The 21,234-nt window shown below is 41.1% G+C and overlaps 1 protein-coding gene across 1 annotated transcript; it reads left to right on the forward strand.

The window, feature by feature from the left end:
• The first annotated feature begins 1,793 nt into the window (after nucleotides 1-1,793).
• ifrd1 (interferon-related developmental regulator 1) lies at nucleotides 1,794-20,874 on the forward strand. Its single transcript, XM_080421368.1, has 12 exons — nucleotides 1,794-2,022; nucleotides 7,338-7,436; nucleotides 8,578-8,659; nucleotides 11,504-11,628; nucleotides 12,590-12,747; nucleotides 13,510-13,560; nucleotides 14,779-14,957; nucleotides 16,409-16,517; nucleotides 17,147-17,281; nucleotides 18,462-18,590; nucleotides 19,091-19,186; nucleotides 20,331-20,874. Exons 1-12 carry the CDS (start codon nucleotides 1,995-1,997, stop codon nucleotides 20,415-20,417), a joined length of 1,278 nt encoding a protein of 425 aa, XP_080277494.1. The 5' UTR covers nucleotides 1,794-1,994; the 3' UTR covers nucleotides 20,418-20,874.
• The last annotated feature ends 360 nt before the right edge of the window (nucleotides 20,875-21,234 follow it).

A 21,234-nucleotide genomic window follows, 5' to 3' on the forward strand; every position in this document is an offset into this window, starting at 1 on the left:
GACACGACCCATAACATTGGGCCCCTGCAGCTATAGAGCACCGAAGTCCTGACGTCACTCGTTCATCCCCAGGTTTGCGGAAGTAATTTCTCTATGGAGAATAACATTGGGTCATCTTAGAATCGTCTCATATAAGAATTGTGGTCCAAAAATAAACACCGCGTGTCGGCGTTATTGTCAGGGAGGAGGTTCTGTATCGTTTATGATAGTCAGTCACTTATATTTGATACAGTCTGTTTCTGGCGAAAATGTAACTAATTCGGCGGAAGTAACATTAGCGTTTTCTCACCGTCAGTTGATGCTTCATATCCATAAGAGTCAACACGCCGGGGTCATGTGTTTATTTTTGGAACACAGTTCTTATTTGACGCGATATTAAATACGTGTATGGGATTCAGAACGGGGGTGGAAAACTGCGAACCAGGTAGACAAACAAAGGATGTGTAAATGACGTCAGACTTCGGCGGTCTATTGTTTGGGAACCTAACAGTACAGAGAGCATTGTTGCCATATTTTGTTAGAGAAATAAGCAACCAGGTCTAGGAAAACAATCCCAAAAGAAGCAACTTACCGTAGGACACATGAGCACTTTAACCTATATGCAATGCATCTATTTGAAAATAGCCGATCTACAAGAACAACTCTTGCAATTAAATGTGGAATATTCAGAATATTTTAGAAGCAATTTTACAGAAAAATAAGCCAAAAGTCGCTTATAATAAGCGGACATGGCAACACTGTCCTGTGTGTGTCGTCAGCGGTCGTCACCAGAGCAGAGCACTCTGGTCGTCACATACCACACGCACGCAGCATGTTTAGTTTACATCACGATGCGTAACCAGCGCGTTGATTGGTCCGCGTTGCCGGGAAAACCTCCCATGTGACCCGCCCGCTGTCAGTGTTAGTGTTGCCATGTCCATTTATTATAAGCGACTTTGGGCTTATTTTTCTGTAAAGTTGCTTGTAAAAAATTGGCTTAATTCCAAAGTGTACTTGCTTTTAGGCTTGCTTCCAAAAAAAAAGGTTATTATTTAAACCAGTGGTTCTCAAACATTTTCAGGAAAGTGTTTTGTGCCGGGGACATGACAAATAACTTAAATATACAAAGATATAGAGCGTCGCAGTTCCCGCCCACTTCCTGTTTTTTTTGGTGCCGGAAGAAAAAACTCAATGCATTTTTCCATTGACATTTCCAAAAATATTTATATCTATTAATTTAAGCCTCGAATCAAGCCATCATGAGAGGACATGAATCATGACCATAAAACGTTTTTTTCTGTGATTTTTTTTTTTGAAAACGGCAAAACAAAGGGTATTTATTAAATATAGTATATCATATAATTAAATATAAAATACAAAAAAATCACAGAAAAAAAACGTTTTATGGTCATGATTCATGTCCTCTCATGATGGCTTGATTCGAGGCTTAAATTAATAGATATAAATATTTTTGGAAATGTCAATGGAAAAACGCATTGAGTTTTTTCTTCCGGCACCAAAAAAAACAGGAAGTGGGCGGGAACTGCGACGCTCTATTGCTGACGTATTTATTAATGTAATATATACATATATATTTTTTTAAAGTTTAGCTGATCTGCAAGCTTTCAACGCGTTTTTTATTTGTACGATTATGCAAAAAATGATTACGATTATCTCAAATAATTGCGATTGGACGGACGATTATGTAACAATTGTGACAGGCCTACCTTTGGGCGTGTTTTCCTAGACCTGGTTGCTTGTTTCTCTCACAGAACGTGGCAACGCCGGTCAGTATAAGAACCCAGCCGCAGCAACACAGCCCTGTTTGATGAGGGAAAATGTATCGTCTCGCGCCACACTCTTTTTCCAGGATCGCTTTCAACTCCTTTCTGTCCACCGTGCCGCGGGAACATTTCCACTTTCTGAGACAATACAATAAAGGCTGCGAGTGTATTGGCTGATTTGAGATCAACACGCTTCGTATCTAAAGAAATTCTGCAACGGAGAAAAAAAAAATGCCGAGATCTAAGAAGAAGAACCGGGGTAAGCAAAGCGGGGGCGAGGCAACCCGGGTTGTTTTGGGCCTGGATGATGAAAGTTAGCCCGTTGCATCATGGGAAATGTAGTCATTTGAGTGTTGCCGGGGCCGTTGGCTCGAATGCAAAGTGGTTGTTTAAAGAACTACAGATGGAAAACTGTCAGGCCTGTCATCTCATGGACCAGAAAAAGCCCCAGGTGGCTGCATCGGGCGACCCGGGTTGTTTTGGCCTAAGAGACGCTGGAGTCGGCATTTGCATCATATTGGGAGTTGTAGTCATTGGAGTGTTGCCGGGGGGCTATTGGCTCCCGCAGAAAGTGGTCGTTTAAAGAACTACAGATGCTCAGGCCTGTGATGGACCAGGAAAAGCCCAGGTGGCTCTGCTACCGTGACATTAAGACAAAGAATTCAATAGACTTGTTGTCACCGTGTGTTTTGAACACTTAACCTTTTGTTGTGACGACGATTATTTTGTTTAGATGCAAGTTAAGTAGTCCGCTAGTGTTAACTACCGCTAAACGACCGCAAGCTAACGCTAACGTGCTCTGGGGTTTGACGTTGCGGCTGAGTTGTTGTTGGAATAAACGTGGTAATGTGAACTGCTCGCTTTGAGTGATTACAATATACATAATTAAACCGGCTGAAGAAGACGTGGCGCGTAATGTCAGGATGGCGCCATTCAATACCAAAACGCTCGCCCCAAAACACAGTCGCCGAGGTCGCCACCTGCTATTCCTAAACGTAACCGACCTAAACCATGCCTAAAAACCTAACCTTAGGCTTATTCTTAAACGTAACCTCAGTTAAAGGGCAAGACCACTTTGGTAGAGGTTTGGGTTGTGTAGTTACCTTGCCATGATGTAACTCCAAAGGTGGGCAAGAAATCAAAAATAATTGCTCCATTGATTAGAAATTGATAATTCAAAATATGCTCCTCATTGACTTACATTGTATGGTAAAACAGCTCTCAAAGTCACTCTTTTAGCACATAAACAAACGCAAACAAAGTTGATTCAGACAATATAGAACATCACTAAACCCAGTACTGTTTATTTTTTTAATAAAAATGTCAACTTCCTGTTGATTTTGCCATTTTTAATAAGTAGAAAACCTGGACCGGATCCGGATCCAGATCTTCAAATAGTAAAATCAACAGGAAGTTGACATTTGTATTTAAAAAAAAAACAGTACTGGGTTTGATGATGTTCTATATTGTCTGAATCAGCTATGTTTGGGTTCATTTATGTGCTAAAAGATTGACTTTGAGAACTGTTTTACCGTACAATGTAAGTCAATGAGGAGCATATTTTGAATTATCAATTTCTAATCAATGGAGCAATTATTTTTGATTTCTTGCCCACCTTTGGAGTTACATCATGGCAAGGTAACTACACAACCCAAACCTCTACCAAAGTGGTCTTACCCTTTAACTATGTCTAAAACAAACCAAACCTTATTCCTAAACGTAACCTCTGTACAACGTTGCCTAAACAAACCTAACCTTATTCCTAAACGTAACCTCAGTAAACTATACCTAAACATAACCTCAATAAACTATGTCTAAACCTAACCTTATTCCTAAACGTAACCTCAGTAAACTATACCTAAACATAACCTCAATAAACTATGTCTAAACCTAACCTTATTCCTAAACCTAACCTCAGTAAACTACGCCTAAACAAACCTAACCTTATTCCTGAACGTAACCTGTGATTGATTGAATACTTATTAAGTTTGCAAAGACAAGCACAGGGAAGTACAGTTCAATACAAGGTCTGTTAAGAGTATTTAAACCCAAGAAAGCACTATGGCTTGTGTCCATTGGGGTCCTTAGTACTCAATTCATCAAAACATTTAATGACCGACAAATATACACGAAAATAAAAAATTGTACAGTCAAAATAACTGTAAACTATGCCTAAACGTAACCTTATTCCTAAACTTAACCTCAGTAAAACTATGCCTAAACCTCAACTTATTCTAACCTTATCCTCAGTCAAAACAAATGCACGTGCACGAATACAAGAACCGCTGAGGGCAAGCGGCCCGAGAAAAAGATGGGGGCGAGTGTATTTTGGGTCAAGTCTTCCTGTTAACCATTATAACAAAACTATGATTATAACCAGTTTTCTTTTCTTCCGATCTGAATAGCCTCGGCCTCGAGTGATGGCTATCTCGTTGTATAACATCCATATAGGATGTCATCCTACTTGAACAATGTCTCGATGTACATAATGTGTGTTCGGTGAATCTGGGAGAGTCTGGTTGTTTGTCAAAGGGTTAATAGCAGTTAATTGAGGACGCCATGCTTATTCAGGCCAGATAAGTAAGGCGGTGCCAGGCCGGTTCTGATCTGAGATCAGTGTTGCCAGATTGTTTTGAACGAAATAAGCCAGGTCCATGAAAACAAGCCCAAAAGAAGCGACTTCAGGCCACACAAGCAATTTAAATCGATATACATCAGCTATTTGAAAATAGTAGATCTACAAGCTCACAACGCGTCTTCACGTTGTGAGCTTGTAGATCTGCTATTTTCTAAAACTCTTGAAATAAAAATTTGGCATATTTTTTGAAACATTCTAACACAAATGCTCCCTGGCACAAAATATCAAAAATATTTGAGAACCTCTGGACTGGTTTAAAACAATTGTGAAACAAGCCTAAACAAGCAAGTACACTTTCAAAGCAAGCCCAAATAACTGCAACTAACCGGTATTTACAAGCAACTTTACAGAAAAAGAAGCCCAAGGTCGCTTATAATAAGCTGACATGGATGGCTGAGATCAGCTGGTTTGTGTTGTTTTGGAGGATGAAGTCCACGTCAACAACATGCTGCAACATTCCAACCGCATGACAACCCATCTATCAATTAGCCACATGTACAAGGGTGAAGATAAAAAAAAAGGCTTTGACGTCGTCAGATAGGAGGGGAGGTATTCTACATTTAGGCAGTGGTGGAAAGTTTACTCAAGTACTGTGCTTAAAGGAGAATTTTGGACTAAAGTTTTCTTACCTTTTCTATGACGTTATGATATCTTAGGATGAATGGTACAGTAGAAAAATTTCATAACTCCACCCCTGAGCCGCCACAGCTTAAAAGGTGCGCGGATAGGCCTTAGGTTAGATCACATATTTTAATAGCTTTTCTTTTTTTTTTTTTTTGTGAGATCTGACGTTCATAGTGACAGAACACTGTCCCCCCCCCAAAAAAAAAAAGAAAGTCTCGCTAGACGAGATTGAAATCTCGAGATTTCAATCTTGTCTAGCGAGACTTCTTTTTTTTTTTTTTTTTTTTTTTTATATACTGGAGTATTTCCGGTTTTGTATACTTTTACTACTACTCCACTACATCTCAGAGGCAAATCTACTTTTACTCCACTACAATTATTTGAAAACCTAAGTTTGTAGATTTGGATTATTAACAAAACCTACATTAACCACTTCAGCCCTATATTCATCTCAGCCGTTTGAAAATGGCAGATCTACAAGCTCACAACGCACAGAGCTTGTAGATCTGCCATTTTCAAAGCTCTGACATTTTCAAAGGATGTTTATACATTTGAAAAGTTGTGAAATGGGACATTCTGCATAATGTATACTTTTTTTGGTACTTTAACCCTTTAAGACCTGAGGCTATTCTTTTTTTTCACGATTTTTCAAAAATAGCAGATCTACAAGCTCATAGCGCGATAGCCAAAGACATCTAAAGTGACACAGATGTGTTCCAGGTCTTAGTGGGTTAAGTACATTTTGATACCAATACTTTTGTAACTTTTACTCAAGTACATTTTGAATACTTTTATGTGTTTCTACTTTCTACATTGCAGTATTGATACTCTTACTTAACTAAAACACTGTACTTGTACCACCACTGCATTTAGACTACTATAATGTCTGGTTAATCTTGACTGCTCTTGAGTGGCATTTACTGGTTAAAAAACAATTCACATGTCAAATCACCCTGGCATTTTATAATGGCAGCTTTTTTCAGCTGATTCAGCGTCACATTCCAGTCAGTAGAGTTGACAACATTCCATATTTAGTATAATCATAATTTGCTACCAGCAACAACTAAAACAAATAAGCACCGGACAAATAAGATGGCTAACATGAAGTGTCGCAGTGCTCTGCATCATTTTGGCAGAACAATCTGGTATCTTTTTCCGTGTGAAATTCAGGATGTGACATGATGGCTCAACCATGTTGTGACTTGTTTGGCCCGGCTGTGTGTGAACCATATTCCTCTCGTTGCAATTTCTCATGTAGGGCCGTTTAACGTCAACATATCTAATTTAAAGTATTCCCCAAAATAAGGAATGCACTACACGTCCTCGGTGTTGAAATGTATCCATTTTGTACACTGTTTTGGAGTTAAATTATTTAATTGCATGGTTTCTGTACAGGTGGAGGTTGGCTGTTGTCCATCCAACTCTGGGTTATTGTGCTTTTCTTTAACACATGTCAGCAGAAGACTCTGGGGTGCCCTTGACCCAGGTGAAGGGACAGAGTGTTATTTTGTTTCCCTAGAAGTGTGGAAAGTACAGACAAGGAAACGCATGGAAAAAGAGCAAGGAAAAGATAAGCTATCTCACCTTGCGTGATCTGTTGGCACAGGTGGTACTAGTTATATAACTTGACAAATATTACGTCTCCTCCTGTATAGCACATAATGTGGGAGACTGATTTGACTAGAATGAAATCATTTTTTATCTGTGGCACGTCCAATTAAAACATTTATTCACGGCCGTAACCGCCAATAAGTTGGTGTCAGTGTTCTGTCCATGTACAAGAATTTCACTGTCTCCAACATTGCTACCTGGCAGTTCAAGATTAGATTAGATCAGTGGTTCTCAAAGTGGGGTCCAGGGACCCTCAGTGTTCCTTCAGGTGGTTGCAAATGGACCCTTACAGGTCTGTAACTCGTAGTGTACTAATGGAACCAAATTTCCTTCCATTTCTACACAGTTAAAGGGATACTTCACTCTCGGGCCGGGGACACATTTAAAAAAAATATTACAAATAAATGAAAAAAGTTATGGAAAATTCATGGCCCCCTCACACATTAGTAGGACACTGCGTGTCGTGAGGGGGCCATGAATTTTCCATAACTTTTTTCATTTATTTTTAATATTTTTTTTAAATGTGTCCCCGGCCCGAGAGTGAAGTATCCCTTTAAGTGGGGTCTTTTTTTATAGAACCACTGGGGATTAGATGCACAATGAGTTGCTCTCCCAGCCATGGCTAAAATAGCTAATTTGCGAGCTTGTAGATCTGCTATTTTGGAAATGTTTTGAAAAAGAATTGTTTTGTTTTTCTCCAGGGACGCATGGAGCTGTGCAGCCTTTCAGTGACGAGGATGCCTCCATCGAGACCCTCAGCCATACGGGCAGCTTCAGTGACGCAAGTGTGGCAGATGAAGGTGTGTGTGTGTGTGTATATGTACACGACGTGTAGGTATTATTTGAGATATTGGCAATTCATTATTTTGCATAATTGTCAGAATCATTTCCTTCATCTGTATAAAATCTAGTTATTTGTCATGCAAGTTTGGTTTAAAAAGCCTAAAATGCAAAACAAAGGTTTATGTTCCAATGACAAAAAAACAATTAAATTGTTAATCGCTATTATTTGTACAACAATAATCTAAAAATGTCATGATTGTGACAGCCCTGTGGTCACGTGTTGGTAAATGCTGTGTAATCTTATGTTTGAACTAGTGTGGGTGTGTACACGTGTCGGTGTACGTGCATGTCTGTCTGTTAGGGCTGCACAATGGCATTACAGCATTGATCACTTGTGCAATAGTGACGTTGCAATTTGCAAAGGAGAGCAAAGGGCCGGGCCAGTCTGTACTGAAACATGTTTACGTCTTGATAGAAAACGAACACTGGCAAGGTTCACTGTTTTCATGACTTTGTGGAAGAAGTCACCCCGGATACTGAACTGCCTTATATAACCCTCTAAAAGCACACTAATCATTGCTAGACTGATGGAGCTCGTGGAAATGGAGCTTAAAGTTTTTTAGATCTGTGGAAAGCTGCATATATCTGAAATTGTGTAATTACAGTTTTTCTTAAATCGCAATACATAATACCAAAAAAAATAACGGCATAGACAACAATTTTTCTACAGTATAGTGTTTGGGTTAGTGCTGTGTGAATATGGCTACTAAAAGTCTGCTCAATACATTCCTGGATATAGTGCCATTTTTCACAGCAGACATTTTAATCTTCATTTAGTTTTAGTTTGCATTTTCAGATTAGGGCGACGTGTGGAGACTGTATAATATAACGGTACTCATGTGCCTGATATGCGGGCTTTTAGGTGTGTATATGTAGACTAAATATGGTCAGGTCCATTGTTTGGGGATCTGTATGTCTTGTCCTCAATGCAGCAAAGGTCAAGTTGCCCTGTTGCTGTGCAGAGAAGATGGGATGGCCTTCAATAAATTCCACGTGGGGTTCCCTACCCTGCTTTTGAGACTAGGAAGTCATTTAATATATTGTGTAGTTTATCCGCTTGAGATGGTTTCTCATATGTGTGTGTGTGTGTGTGTTCAGGGGGGGAGTCGGCTGAGGATACGGCCCAGGAGGATTTCCAGTACAAGCTGAAGGGGTTCATAGACAGCACGGTGGATAAGAGGTAACACTCAAATTACCCCCTTTTTTCCCTCCTTTTTTTAAAAAGAGTTGAATAAGACCATAATGTTTGCTGATATTGTCTCATATGGACATAAAGTCCGGAACCCAAAAAAACACATTTACACAGTAAAACCCAGAGTGTTGATTTAGCTCTTGAGAGTGTACAAATATAACGAAATGGACCCGTAGAGTTACAAATGGATAAATGAACCCGTTTACTGTGTACCCTCAAGTGTGTGCTATAATATGACATCATGGCATTTGATTTATTGTCTTCGCTGCTGTAAGGCTGGAGTTTGACCTCGAGGGTTCCATAAAAATCAGCTGATATTGATTAGCTGTCTCTCAACACAGGCTATAGAGGTAGACCCCAGAGTAAATCACTTGACAAATGCTAATGAGATCGAGGAAAAAAAATGTCAATAAAAATCGTAATCCGAAGCAGTACATCCATATACAACAAGGGTTCCCAATCTTTTCAGGCCGCGACCCGCCCTCAAAAAAATCAAATTTGAACATATTTTGAACATATTTGACCCTCCACCCTGACAAGCACTTGGAATTGTAGGAGTTGATTAGTTTGACTCTGTTCCACAGATAAATATTGTGAAAATAGCCTAATATCTACAAGCTCGAGGCGTTGTGAGCTTGTAGATATGCTGTTTTTTAAAAAAAGCCTCTTGTTTTTAGATATTTGACTATGCTTGCCAATTATTTATAGTTGGTTGGTTACTTTTGACGTAGTAATGGTCTTATTATTGGTTTATTATTTTATTTTAAAAAGGTCTTTCTATTGTCACTTTAGAAATGTGCAGATACCCTGTATGTTGGTTTTGTTTACTGTTACATACTCCACGGTAAGAACGCCAACGCCTGGCCCTTCCGTGTCCCTGGTAAACATAGTCAGTGATGTGCGCTTAATGGAAAATATGAATGTTATTGCAGTAATTCCATCCATCTGTTCTATTCATGTCCTGTATTCAAGCCATGTACTTGCATGGAGAGCAGTCTACAGTCAGTCAGTGGCCTGTGTTGGTGGTCAGTTGAAGCGTGTGAAGCCTTTAGTCTTCAAATATCAATGAAATATAATGCATATGTATCCCTTTTAATATTTAACACTCGTAGCTGGGTGGGTTGGGGGTGTACGTCACTTTGATTTGGTGTAATTGATTTTAGCGTTGAGGAAATTCCGCGTTGGACAGCCTCCTATATTTTAGCCTGGTATGAGCCCGGATTATCCAATACCCACGTGTCTCATAGATTGGAGCTGGAGCTCATATTTCATATTTCCCTTCTACAGTTTTATCATTGTGACAGCAACACAATGGGACGGCACAGTGGGACTTTTCCACTGGCCTGGGACGGCGCACGGTGGGACTTTTCCACTGGCCTGTGGACGTGGTCATGTGTCCGTATCGGAACACCGTGACGGCGTGCAGCCAAAACAAACAACAAAAGACCAGGTTCTTATCGGCCCTATGCTGACATACAGCGTCGTAACACGGCAGTCACACGGTGGCTAATTGGTCTCCCGTGTGGGTAGGGGAAAAGAACGTGACATTTCATGGTCCCATAAGCCATTTCAGCGTTTTGTTTCCAATTAGAGCACTGTTGCCCAAACACTGGGTCGGAACCCATTATTCGGTCGCGGGCACATTCTTATGGGTCCCACGTATAATATCCCTGTCCCGTGCTCACAAGCATTTTGAGCTTGTAGTTCAGCTATTTTCACAAGTTAGTGTCCCTCAAATTTGAGGAACCACTGAATTAGAGGACGTTGTTGTTTTCTTTCACCCATAAAGACCTGGAACGCATCTGTGTCACTTTAGATTTCTTTGGCTATTCAAAAATAGCAGATCTTGTAGATCTGCTATTTTTGAAAAATCACGATTTTTTTCTTCTTTTTTCTCCAAAAACTGTTAGGATTTAGAACATTTTTAAGAATCGCCTTAGGAAATAGTGCAGTATTTTTTTCAGTGACGGCTAGAAAACTCACTCTCAATGGGCGGGGGGGGGGGGGGGGGTCTGGGACCCTAGGGGTCCTTGAGGGGGCTCAAATGTAATCAAATGGATCCTTAAGGTCCATTTAGCATGAAATGAGTATCTGTGGCCTAATGCATATGAAACTTAGGGGTCCTTGAAATTGAAAAGGTTTAGAGTCACTGTGCAAATGCTGAGAGATGGGACGGTGCACTGTCACGCATCAGTTCTATGCACGTACAAGCTGTTATTTTGGTCTTATAGATGGTGATTTGAACCATTTTACCACCACCAGGTTCTCTTTAACACATTCCATGCCAGACGTTAATCTCATAATGTACTCACCAGTGCCAACGTGTTATTGTTTTTTCTTTTTTTTTTCACGTCGTCATAGACCTTGTTAAAATCCTTAAGATTGAGCTGTGCACTGTTTGTAAACATCGCCGACTTCTCACTGATTCTACCAGTGAAAACCACGTGTCAAACGGAGCTCCATTGTTGTAGTTAGAACGGTTTACGTTAAACAGTGATATGCGAGGAGAAAAAACTACAAGGAGAAAATGGAGTTTCAGTTTCGTCATTAGAACGAGGGCCGACGGGATCGGCAAAACCGGATCCCAAATAATTCTGTTTCCGGTGGTCAAACCGGAACCGGAAATGGATCAAAAATTTCCGAAAGTGCACTTTTGGTGAAATCAACGCGAACCGGCGGTTCGCGTAGATCTACGAGATTGGCACGTGGCGGCTTTAAATAGGTTTGTGTAGATCTACGCGATTGGCACTCAATGTGTTAAGGAGAACCTGTTGTCTGTGACACTACAATGGCAATATTGAGCATTTTTCTACTTCTCCCCCTCCCCCCCAGTGCTAAAACCAGACAGGGGGCGCTAGATGGACTGAAGACTGCCATGGCTACGCGCATCCTGTACGAGTTCATTACCGAGAGGAGGATGACCATCACAGACAGCATTGAGCGCTGCCTCAAGAAAGGTACGTAGTAGAGTTGACATTTAAAGCTTTTTTTGGGGTTCTCAAAGCTTCTGGAGCAAAAATCGATTTCGAGTTGCAGGCTAGACTGTATAATGCAAGACAAATTATTTAAAGATGATTTAGAATAATACGTTATATGATAGACAGCTGCGTTACGTCATTACCGTAAAGGACCTTGCTGTTTATGTTGACGTCAGTCCTTTACAGATGGATATGTACTTGCTACTTTGGTATGTAGTTCATGTGAGATGCAGATTTCCTCCGTCTGTGTCTGAGACATTGTGATGCATCGTAAATCGTCAATTTGATTGCATATCGGTATGGAGAAACGGTGATTGCGCAGCATTTGTCATTGTTGTGCTTATGCTTAGCTGTACATTTCTCAAGATGAAATTCAAAACGTATTGATTTTAGCCTGGTTTTAACTATGGCTGCAGGTAGCGTTGGCCAGCCCAGCTTTTAACCAAAGACCAGTGTACTAGTCTGGAAGATGAGAGGGAGAAAAACAAACATATTAATATACACACAGCACTCATGCTTTTCCAAGGAGGGGGGGTCCTCTCGGTGGCATTCTTATTTGTAGCACTGCGTGTGTATTCACCCAATAATTAATTCGCTGAGACTTGGAGTCAGCTCTGCATCTAGTTTAATAATATCCATTATGTATTTAGTAAAATATCTCCTTTTCCGCAAGATTCACACGGGACCGTATTCTCTGCACTCGACGGGCCGCGTTGGCGGCATCACTGAACATGAATGAACTTCCTTCAATGAGCACATGGCGTATGGGACTCACTAAATGAGGGGGTGTTGCGATTTGTGCGGGGTAATTAATCACACCTGTCAATTAGCGGCTGCCAAATATTCTCAGCTAATTATAAAATGGGACTGTGTAAGCAAATTGTCATCTATCCTACCTAAATGGTAGTCCTGCAATTTAGTTTTATCCTTCCACCAACAGGTAAAGGTGAGGAGCAACGTGCAGCAGCTTCTCTGGCCTGTCTCCTGTGCATCCAGCTGGGGTCGGGTATCGAGAGCGAGGAGGTGTTCAAGAGCCTCAAACCGCTCTTCAAAACCATCCTGGCAGACAGCTCGGCTAACATCCAAGCCAGACAAACGGTGAGCAGCTACGTCTACTGCTCTCTGACCGTGCCTTCCTGGAGGTCCTGTTGAACATAGCTGCCTTGTGTATGGCATGTTCTGGGCCGTCCACACCAAGCATTATAACTACCGTAAATTTCGGACTATAAGCCGCGACTTTTTTCCCATTTTTCGACCCTGCGGCTTATATAACGGTGCGGCTTATCTATGGATTTTTACAGCTAACGGCCACTAGGGGACCTCCTAAATCTATGGATTTTACACCCGCTGGCTTATAGTCCAGTGCGGCTTATATATGTACAAATCATTCAATTTAGCTGCTGCGGCTTATATTCAGGTGCGGCTTATAGTGCGAAAATTACGGTATATCAATCACCACAGTCGTCGTTATAGTTGTTAGTGGGGTACTCTGCCGTCCACTTGACTTGGAACGATTTTTCAAACAATATCTTTGTTGTGGACCGACCATAAGGCATGGCATGTAAATGTCTATAGCACATTTAAGCAAGAAGGCAATTCAAAGCTTTACGCAAGACATTTTGACTTACACTACACAATAAGTACATTGGACATTTAGACATACTAAAGAACATATGAATACAATACAAAATGGTTATTAAAGCATTAGTAGAATAGAAAAGAAATACGCTAAAAATTAAAGAATAAAGTTATGGTGCACTGTGCTGGTGGACATCTACTTCCCATCTACTTGACCGGTCTGCAGAAGAATGCCATACAAGAGAAAGTACACTGAAACAAATCTTTTGTTTTTTGTACTAGGTTGCCACAAGTCTGGGCCTGTGCACGTTGGTTGCAGAAGACGACGTCTTGGTAAGTTTGTTGTCCTTTCCTCTCGCTGTTCTATCTGTTGTTTATATTCCATGGACTCAAGGGAATGAAACGGCAACTCTTCTCCTGCCATGATGTTTGCCAGCTTGACGGTGGCTGGCATTATTGGTCGTGACTTTGTACCTTGCCCGGTCTTTAACGTTTACAGTGTAAATGGTACCCCTGGGAAACGTCAGTCTTTATAGAACTGGGAAAATGGCCAGCACCTGTTGAAGACGGAAGGCCATATCGCTGAAATATGTTCATTGTGGCTGTTCAGGCCAGAAGACGTCTTTCAGTTGATTCATTTGTATTTAGTTCACTGCCCTATCTTCCCAGTGCTTTGAAACGTTGGTCTTTTCCAAAAATGGAAGTGGGGGGGAGGAGGAAAGACTGTGCAGACACCCTTCCAATGCTTTTAAGAACTTTTTCCCCAAGACACACAAGAAACCTTGAGCATAGTCTGAAGATTTAGGTGGAAGTAGTCGGAGAACTATAATGGAAAAAATGTATCCCAAAAGATGAAGGATTGACAAAAGTTTTATTGAAAGATCATGATCAAACGGAATAGACACCCCTATACCCCAAGATGCTATTCTATAAAAGGATATGTGCTAAACAAGTGACAGTACAGTAATCCTGACTGGTTAAGTTGAGAACGTCCATGTTAAGACATGCAGGCTTGTTACACTTATGGACATCAATGGTATTATCTGGATCAGCCAAAACGGAGAACAGTGTAGTAGAAATAGCCTTTGGAACAGTTGTTGAATGACAGCCGGTAAAAGACCCCTGCTGTGAAGCGACCACTCTACGGTCGAAATACAATTAAATAGAATATAAATGTTTGACATTGGCGTTCTAAAATTCCTTTTTACAGAACATGTCAAGCATTTGTGGAATGAAATAAGACGAGCTACATCAGTGTCCTCTTTTAAAAACAGATTTTTACGTCCGTCCGTTTCTTTCATCCTTCAATTTCTATGCTATGACAAATAGACAAGCCTCTTAGGTTTTATTTTCATTGTCTCTTCCATGTTCCTATTTCTTGACTGCATTGCATATACATTATCTTTATACATTTTTTTTTGGTTTGAAGTGTGAAGCACTTTGTAAATTGTCTTTGAAAAGTGCTGGGTAAATAGTGTATCATTTTAGCAGGCATACCTGTGTGCATTTAAAACTCCCGTCACATCATCCCATGTCTACTTTTTCCTCCAGGACGTGTGCGGGACCATGGAGTGCTTTGAGAGTCTGTTCACCCGCTCCTATGTGAGGGCGGACGGTACCCGTCCCTCGGTCAGCCCCCCGACCAGCCAGCTCCACACCAACGCTCTGCTCTCCTGGGCTCTGCTGCTCACCATCTGCACCGCCAGCCAGCTCAAAGACATCCTCCACAAGTAAGGCCCGCCGCACGTAGGGCTGCAGTTATCCATTATTTTCTTGCCGATTTATTCTATGGATCACTTTTTCGATTAACCCATTAAGACCCTGAGGCCGATTCTGCAAATGCCTTCTTAATCAGTAGTTCTCACACTTTCAAGATTTTTCAAAAATAGCAGATGTACAAGCTTGCAGCACGAAGTGACGCACTGTGAGCTTGTAGATCTGCTATTTTCGAATAGCCAGTGCAAAAATCTAAAATGACAGACGCTTTCCCGGTTTTAGTAGGTTAAACTAATAATCGAGACTTCTTATTAATTGTTATAGATCTTCAGGAATAGTGAAGATCAATGTGATTGAAACGTCAAATTGACAATAAACAAAAGAACATGGAGCATATTGCCAATGCGCAGACTTATCTTTTTTTTCTCTACATTAGGCCCCTCCTGTTTTTGCTCACAGAAAATAGCAGATCTAAAATCTCACAACGCCATGAATCATGTGATACGTTGGAAGCTTGTAGATGGGCTATTTTCTAGACGTTTTTGAAAATGGGGCTTAAGTGGTTAAAGGCAACGGCAGCCTATGTAAAATGTTTTTGCCCTCTGTCGGATGTCACATTTTAGTGTCACGTTTTATGCCTGCATACGTTTTCTGTCCGATTTTCACGTGTCCTCACAGTAGAAACATAGGATTCAGGCGAAGTGACCCTTTACAGACTTTTTGAAGATTGCTAAGCATTTCTAAGTCGGTGACCCTCCAAAGACATCCTCAACAAATAAAAAAATGCTGACTGGTATAGCTGCTAAGTACTGTGTGTGTGTGTGTGTGTGTGTGTGTGCGCACAAACAAGTACTCAGCCTGTAGCCCACCGCCAAGGTTTCCCTAAAGACGACGAAGAAATACTGACTAAAGCTTTCTAGCCACAAAATGTGTACTCTTCTGTTAACCCCGATCTTGCATAAGCAAACACAGCCGCGGAATACTTATGTATGCGTATCATAACTCGGCCCCCTCGAATGGTTCATAAAATGACTTTACAGACTTGAGTTTCAAGCCAGAGACCGTATACACACTTGTGGGCCAAAGATGGCTTCAGCAATGTGTTTGTATTGATAACTCCTGTATACTAAATGAAATGAGGAAAATGTGATTTGATTCTGAGTGGAAAGCTTGATTGAATCGTGGATTTCTTACAGCACTGACTCTCAAAGTGGGGTCTGGGAGGCCCTTGAGGGGGCTCCAGGGAGTCCCCAGCTAAATTGGTTGAGAGAGCATCAAAATAAATTTGACCTCTTAAAACCCTATTCAATCTTGAAAATAATGTTCTAAGGGGGGTCCCTAGCACAGTATCTTTTCAGGTGGGGGTCTGCGAGCAAATGCATTTCAATTTGAGGGTCCTTGACTTGAAAAAGTTTTGAGAACCACTGTCTTACAGGAGTATTTTTTGTATTTGTGTGTCTTGCAGACACCTGTCCAAACTGCCTGGCCTGCTGGAGAGTGACGACGTCAACATGAGGATCGCCGCTGGAGAGACCATCGCCCTGCTGTTTGAACTGGCCAGAGACATGAACCCTGTGAGTTAACACACACGGACGGTCGCACCGTTGAAACGTCAAGATATGAAATCTGGAAAATTAGGTCCTATATAACTGGCAGAAACCGTGTATCTTCATGTTTCAACTTTTTATGTTTTTTTTTTTGCTGTTTTAAATGAATGCCCAACTTAATTGTACAAGCGTGCCACGCAAGAGTAACATTTATCAAGGGAACTAGTTAAGTCCATCTGTGGGTCTTTATAAATACTTGAAAAAAATATTAATAAGCGCTTGTGATTAAATTGCTACATTGGATCTATTGGAACATAAGTAATTTTTTCAATTTCCTGAAAAACTACTGTTTTGGACATACTATTCTTTGTGTCCTTTCCACCCGACATTCCAGTGACGACATGTTTTGTCTGTTTCAGCATGTAGACTTTATCGTTGGGGACAACCCCACAATTCATAGTGCATTTGACTTTGCAGTGTTATTAATTCAACGCTCATTCTCTCTGTCCGTTGGTAAATCTGTACACCTGCGCAACTCTTCCTCCCCTTGGTGGGGAAGACTTGCTTTTTCTAATAGCGTTTTGTCTTTGGAATCGCTTCACTCCTGTCATCGTCATCAGGGTGTCTCTCTTCTCTGCCCCCCCCCCCTCCTCTAGGAATTTGAGTTTAATGACTGGGACGCACTGTGTGACAAGCTGACCGCACTGGCTACAGACTGCAACAAACACAGAGCCAAGACTGACAAGAGGAAGCAGCGGTCTGTGTTCAGGGATGTCCTTAAGGCCGTGGAGGTGAGCGTTTACATTTTCAACATTAATCACTTGACCCCTATATATATATTTAGCTGACTGGAGCCCCCCCCCCAGGGCTCTATCCTTGGCTCCCTCATTTCAAAATAGCCGACCTAAAAGCTCCCAATGCATAACAATGTGTTGAGGTGTCTTTCAGAGTGTTTGCCCCAGAATGGGGTTCATGTCGGTAATCCCTATTTTATACTTCTCAAATGATGATGCTGCATGGTGAAAATGGCAGATCTAAAAGCTCAGGTGTTGCGTTCTGTTGAATGTTTGCTTCTATAATAACAGGCCCACGGGACGCCAGTTTGAAAGTGGTTAACCCCTCTATTTCTCTAGCATTAGTGGGAACGCTGAATGATTTTTGCTTTTTTCTATGGTCGGGATGGCGTGACTCATTATTGGTCGGTGCTTGGTGTCCCAATCAATCTTATGACCTGTGTATTTGCACATAACAATAACGCTCTTCCAGTTTCACACACACATACTGCGCAGTGTGGCAGGAAATCTAGAAATATGAATCATAGACGTAGACGTATGAAATGCAATTTACAAGAGCAGGTTAAGCTTATGCTTCTGTCAGACTCAATTAAAGTCACTTGGGAGAAGAGCGTCTGCCGTCTGCCAAACGTGATTAAAATGTAAATTGCTTCAGGAACTGTACAGCATGTATCAAAGCTATGGCAGTGGAAAAGTGCTAATCGGCACACTTGTCTTGAGTGAACGTCATTTAGAGTCGAGTTGAATTTCCCTGATATTCATCGCAGCCCGACCAATGCCAGATTTTTGCGTGCCATCCTGATTTTTGGAGACCAGATTACCAGTGATTTGGCCGATATTTTGTTTGATTAAAGTTACTAATTGAGAATATTGAACTTACAAGCAAAACAATGACTACAAATGCTTTGAAAAAATACTCCCTATATTCAACATCTTTCAAATATAGCTGATCTATAAGCTCACAATGCGAATTGTGTGCTTGTAGATTTGCTATTTTGGGGGATGACATGTTCAATGTTGTTGAAATCGGGACACATTGGCTGCATAACTGCGATACCAATGTCATCAAAAAAGTCCAATAATTATCGATATTTCGGCCATACCGATACCCAGAAACATTGAGACTTTTGATTTATTTTCTTAGCCTCCCTCTGATGTATCTGTAATGTACCCACAGGAAGGTCAGTTCCAGTCAGAGACGATTCGTTTTGGGACGGAGCGCATGGCCATCGACAGCTGGGTCAGGAAGAGAACCTACGATGCCTTCAGAGAATTTGTGGGCGCCGGGATGAACTATCACCTACAGGTACAGCAGGCTCTGTTCACCTGGCAGAAATGTCATATCGTACCATGATCGCCTGATGGCAATTATTTGAGATAATCGCGCTTACTTTGCTTAATCGTCAAAATTCATCTGTTGATAAATGAATTTGCAAATATTTTCAAAAATGACTATCTGATCTACAAGCTCATGGTGTGAGTTTGCAGATCGGCTATTTCCCCTTTTTGTATTTGAAGTGTAAAATTAACTACGGCCAATTTTGGCCACCATCGGTTTATTATATTGGCACCCTCATTGTCAGTAAGTTTTTGTATATTGAAGTTATTTGTCATGTCAGCCCTGTGCAATTTTTGTTTACAAAGCGCTGTAAAATAAATGTAATTTGTATTTATACATTCCCCAATGTTCAATACCAAAAACACAATTAAATTGTTAATCGCAATTATTTGTTTGACAATGAAAGAAAATGTATTTCATGATTGTGACAACCCTTGTGTACTTTCCCCTCCTTCCACCTCCCCCAGGCCAATGAGTTCATCAGAGATGTGTTTGAGCTGGGACCACCGATGCTGGTCGACTCGGCCACACTGAAAGCCATGAAGATCTCTCGCTTTGAAAGGGTGCGTCCTCACCTCCAGTTCCTCTGCACAGAAAATGTCTAGCCATTTCAAGCACCGCTTTTTTTTTCTTCCCCTCAACATCAAATATCTTCACTGAAAATAGGCCATCTACAAGCTCACGCGTCTGCGACATTTTGAGCGTGTAGATCGGCTATTTTCAGCAAATGTTCCCCCCAGAATAGGGATGCTAGGGTTGCAAGTGGATAATACTCGAGGGATAAAGTTGTCTATTGAGTATTTATCTGTTTTTTTTAAGGGGTTTTGTGCCAAAGGGAGCTTCTTATTTGGCAGAAATTGCATTGTTGTCTCCGCCAGGCCGAAAGGCATGGCGAGAGAGTATGTTTTACCCCCTGTCCGTCCGTCCGTTTGTCTGTCCGTCCATCTGTCTGTGAACAGCTAATCTCAGGCACCGTTGGCCCGGTCGCTGTGAAACTGTGCACGCACACTCCCTGGATGCCAATTCAGAACCTCTGCCCCAAATTTCTTTTTTCACATGGGCCTGTTATAGCGCCACCAGGAGGCCGATTTGTGCAAAACCCTTTTACTCCTACAGGTTTTATCCAAACGTCATGCAAATAGGTACACAGTATCTCTATAGTCATGTGATCAACACGGATCTGTCCGATTGTCCATATTCCATCCTCATTGGCTAAGTAAGGTTGGCTTCCAAAATTTGCAGGATTGTCCGTTTTGAACAAAATGCCTCAAATCATGAACGCAGCTTGCGCTTTCCGTGCAATTTCACACGCAAATTCCCATTAGGCCGAGGAAGAAATGCCAGCCTTTTCACATTGGCCTGTTATAGCGCCACCAGCAGGTCTAATTTAGCAAAACACACTTTTGGAACAAAATGCCTCAAATCATGAATGCAAGGTCCGATTGCCGTGAAAGGCCTAAGAATAAATGGCACCCTTTTCACATTGGCCTATTATAGCGCCACCAGGAGGCCACAATAACCTGGCGGAGACCTGTGCTCCGAGGAGCACTTTTTCTAGTTTGGGATGTTTTCATTGTCTGCAATTTTTTTTATCGACACGTATTCCCAGTGTGGATTTGTATAGTGTGACTGATCGTTAGGTGACTGACAAAAATACTGACTAGTATTTTTTTTTCTCTCTCTCTGTTGTCTCTCCTGCCCTCGCAGCATCTTTACAACTCTGCAGCGTTCAAGGCGCGGACCAAGGCTAGGAACAAGTTCCGAGACAAGAGGAGTGACGTGGGCGAATTTTAATGGCTTTGTTTTCTCTTCCATTTCTTTCATAGTACAGTAACGTTTCAATAACATTCCTACGTTTTATCTAAGCCTACCAGAATGTCACTGTGTTACGTTAATTTATACAGATTATTCAGACCTTGGTGTTGTATATACATAATTACATTTGTGTGAATATCCATGCGTCCTTTTGAACATTTTTGCTACCATGTTTCTTTTGTTTTTTCCTGTACTATTTTGAGTTGGTAATGGTAACGGTTACTAATATAAGTTAAGCATTGTATGGTTTGTTCTTGTACCATATTATTGTAAGAAGTTAATATTATTGAGTTGTTTTTTGACACATTAAGGTGTTGTGTTACACTATCTTAGCCCAGAGGACGTAGGATTAGAAGCTTGCCAACTATACTGTGTGGTGTTTAGTACTGGGAGGCGTGAAGAACTTTAAATAAACATTTACCGCCATAAAGCATGACACTCGTTGCATTTCTTCACATCATGCATCATTACTCACACAGAGTTCCTGGAACATATGTAATGTGCTTTTCTATCCTTATTGGTCTATTCTGAGCTAGTCTCACATAGCCAGACTTCCAGAGATCTCTGCCTAGGCAGAGATATCAAATTGGCTGGCTCTGCGAGACTTAATTGTGAGCTTGACTTTCAGTTTGTAAGCAGTCTGCAGCTTGACTTTCAGTTTAGTTTAAACTCAAACAGACAGAAGTAATTCTCTGAAACCACCTGCACTGCATGCACTGATGTGTTTGTAGAACCACTACGTTATACAAAGCCCGCAGAAACGCCTATAAAAACATAGAAATCTGCTTTTTGGAGG

The sequence above is a fragment of the Gymnoscopelus braueri genome, assembly GCF_963280865.1.
Source record: "Gymnoscopelus braueri genome assembly, chromosome: 23".
NCBI lineage: Eukaryota > Metazoa > Chordata > Actinopteri > Myctophiformes > Myctophidae > Gymnoscopelus > Gymnoscopelus braueri.